At 61.5% G+C, this 720-nt stretch overlaps 1 protein-coding gene across 1 annotated transcript in view; it reads left to right on the top strand.

The window, feature by feature from the left end:
• The window catches only part of ZCCHC14 (zinc finger CCHC-type containing 14), a 48737-nt gene that overhangs the window by 42472 nt on the left and 5545 nt on the right, over positions 1-720 (top strand). The window contains 2 exon segments of the mRNA XM_031060149.1: positions 1-718; position 720. The exon segment at positions 1-718 is cut by the window's left edge and continues 18 nt beyond it; the exon segment at position 720 is cut by the window's right edge and continues 556 nt beyond it. Of these exon segments, the coding sequence (XP_030916009.1) occupies positions 1-718; position 720 (719 nt within the window).

The following is a 720-nucleotide window of genomic DNA, read 5'->3' as shown; positions in this document are numbered from 1 at the left end:
ACCACACGCTGCCCATGCAGATGCTGTCCCCGAGCCCCTCACACATGGCCCCCATCCGCATGCTCGGCTCCATGCACAAACCTGAGCGCGGCTCTGCCGACATGAAGCTGCTCTCGTCCTCCGTGCACTCCCTCTTGTCTTTGGAGGAGAGGAATAAAGTGTCTCCTGGCTAGAGGGGCAGCATAAAGATGGAGAAGGGCTTTGGGAACGCTGTGGTGGATGTCATGTCCGCGTCCTCGCCGCACCAGCCCCTGCAAGTGCTGTCGGGGAGCGCCGAGAGCAGCTCCCCCACGTCCACCATGAACTTTGGGCCTCGCACCAAAGTCGTCCACGCTTCCGCTCTGGACAGAGTGATCAAACCAGCCCAGCAGCCAGGACTCATAGTGGAGACGAGCACTGCTGCCACGGTGACGTCCAGCACAGTCTTCCACGTGGCTCGTCCGCCCATCAAACTCCTGGTGTCGTCGTCTCTTCCCACCGACTCCGCCATGGCCGGACAGACTTCCTGCTCCAGTAATATGCAAATAACAGTGTCCCCTGCAATAATCAACCCCCGGACTGCTCTGTACACAGCCAACACCAAAGTTGCCTTTTCTGCCATGAGCAGCGTGCCCGTGGCGCCCATGCAGGGCAGCTTCTGCGCCAACAGCAACGCGGCCTCCTCCAGCAGCCACCCGTCCCCGTCCTTCACCACCATGGCCAACCCGCCCAGCTGCCCCG

Source organism: Geospiza fortis, unplaced genomic scaffold (genome assembly GCF_000277835.1).
Source record: "Geospiza fortis unplaced genomic scaffold, GeoFor_1.0 scaffold102, whole genome shotgun sequence".
NCBI lineage: Eukaryota > Metazoa > Chordata > Aves > Passeriformes > Thraupidae > Geospiza > Geospiza fortis.
This window is presented reverse-complemented; position numbering and strand designations above follow the sequence as displayed.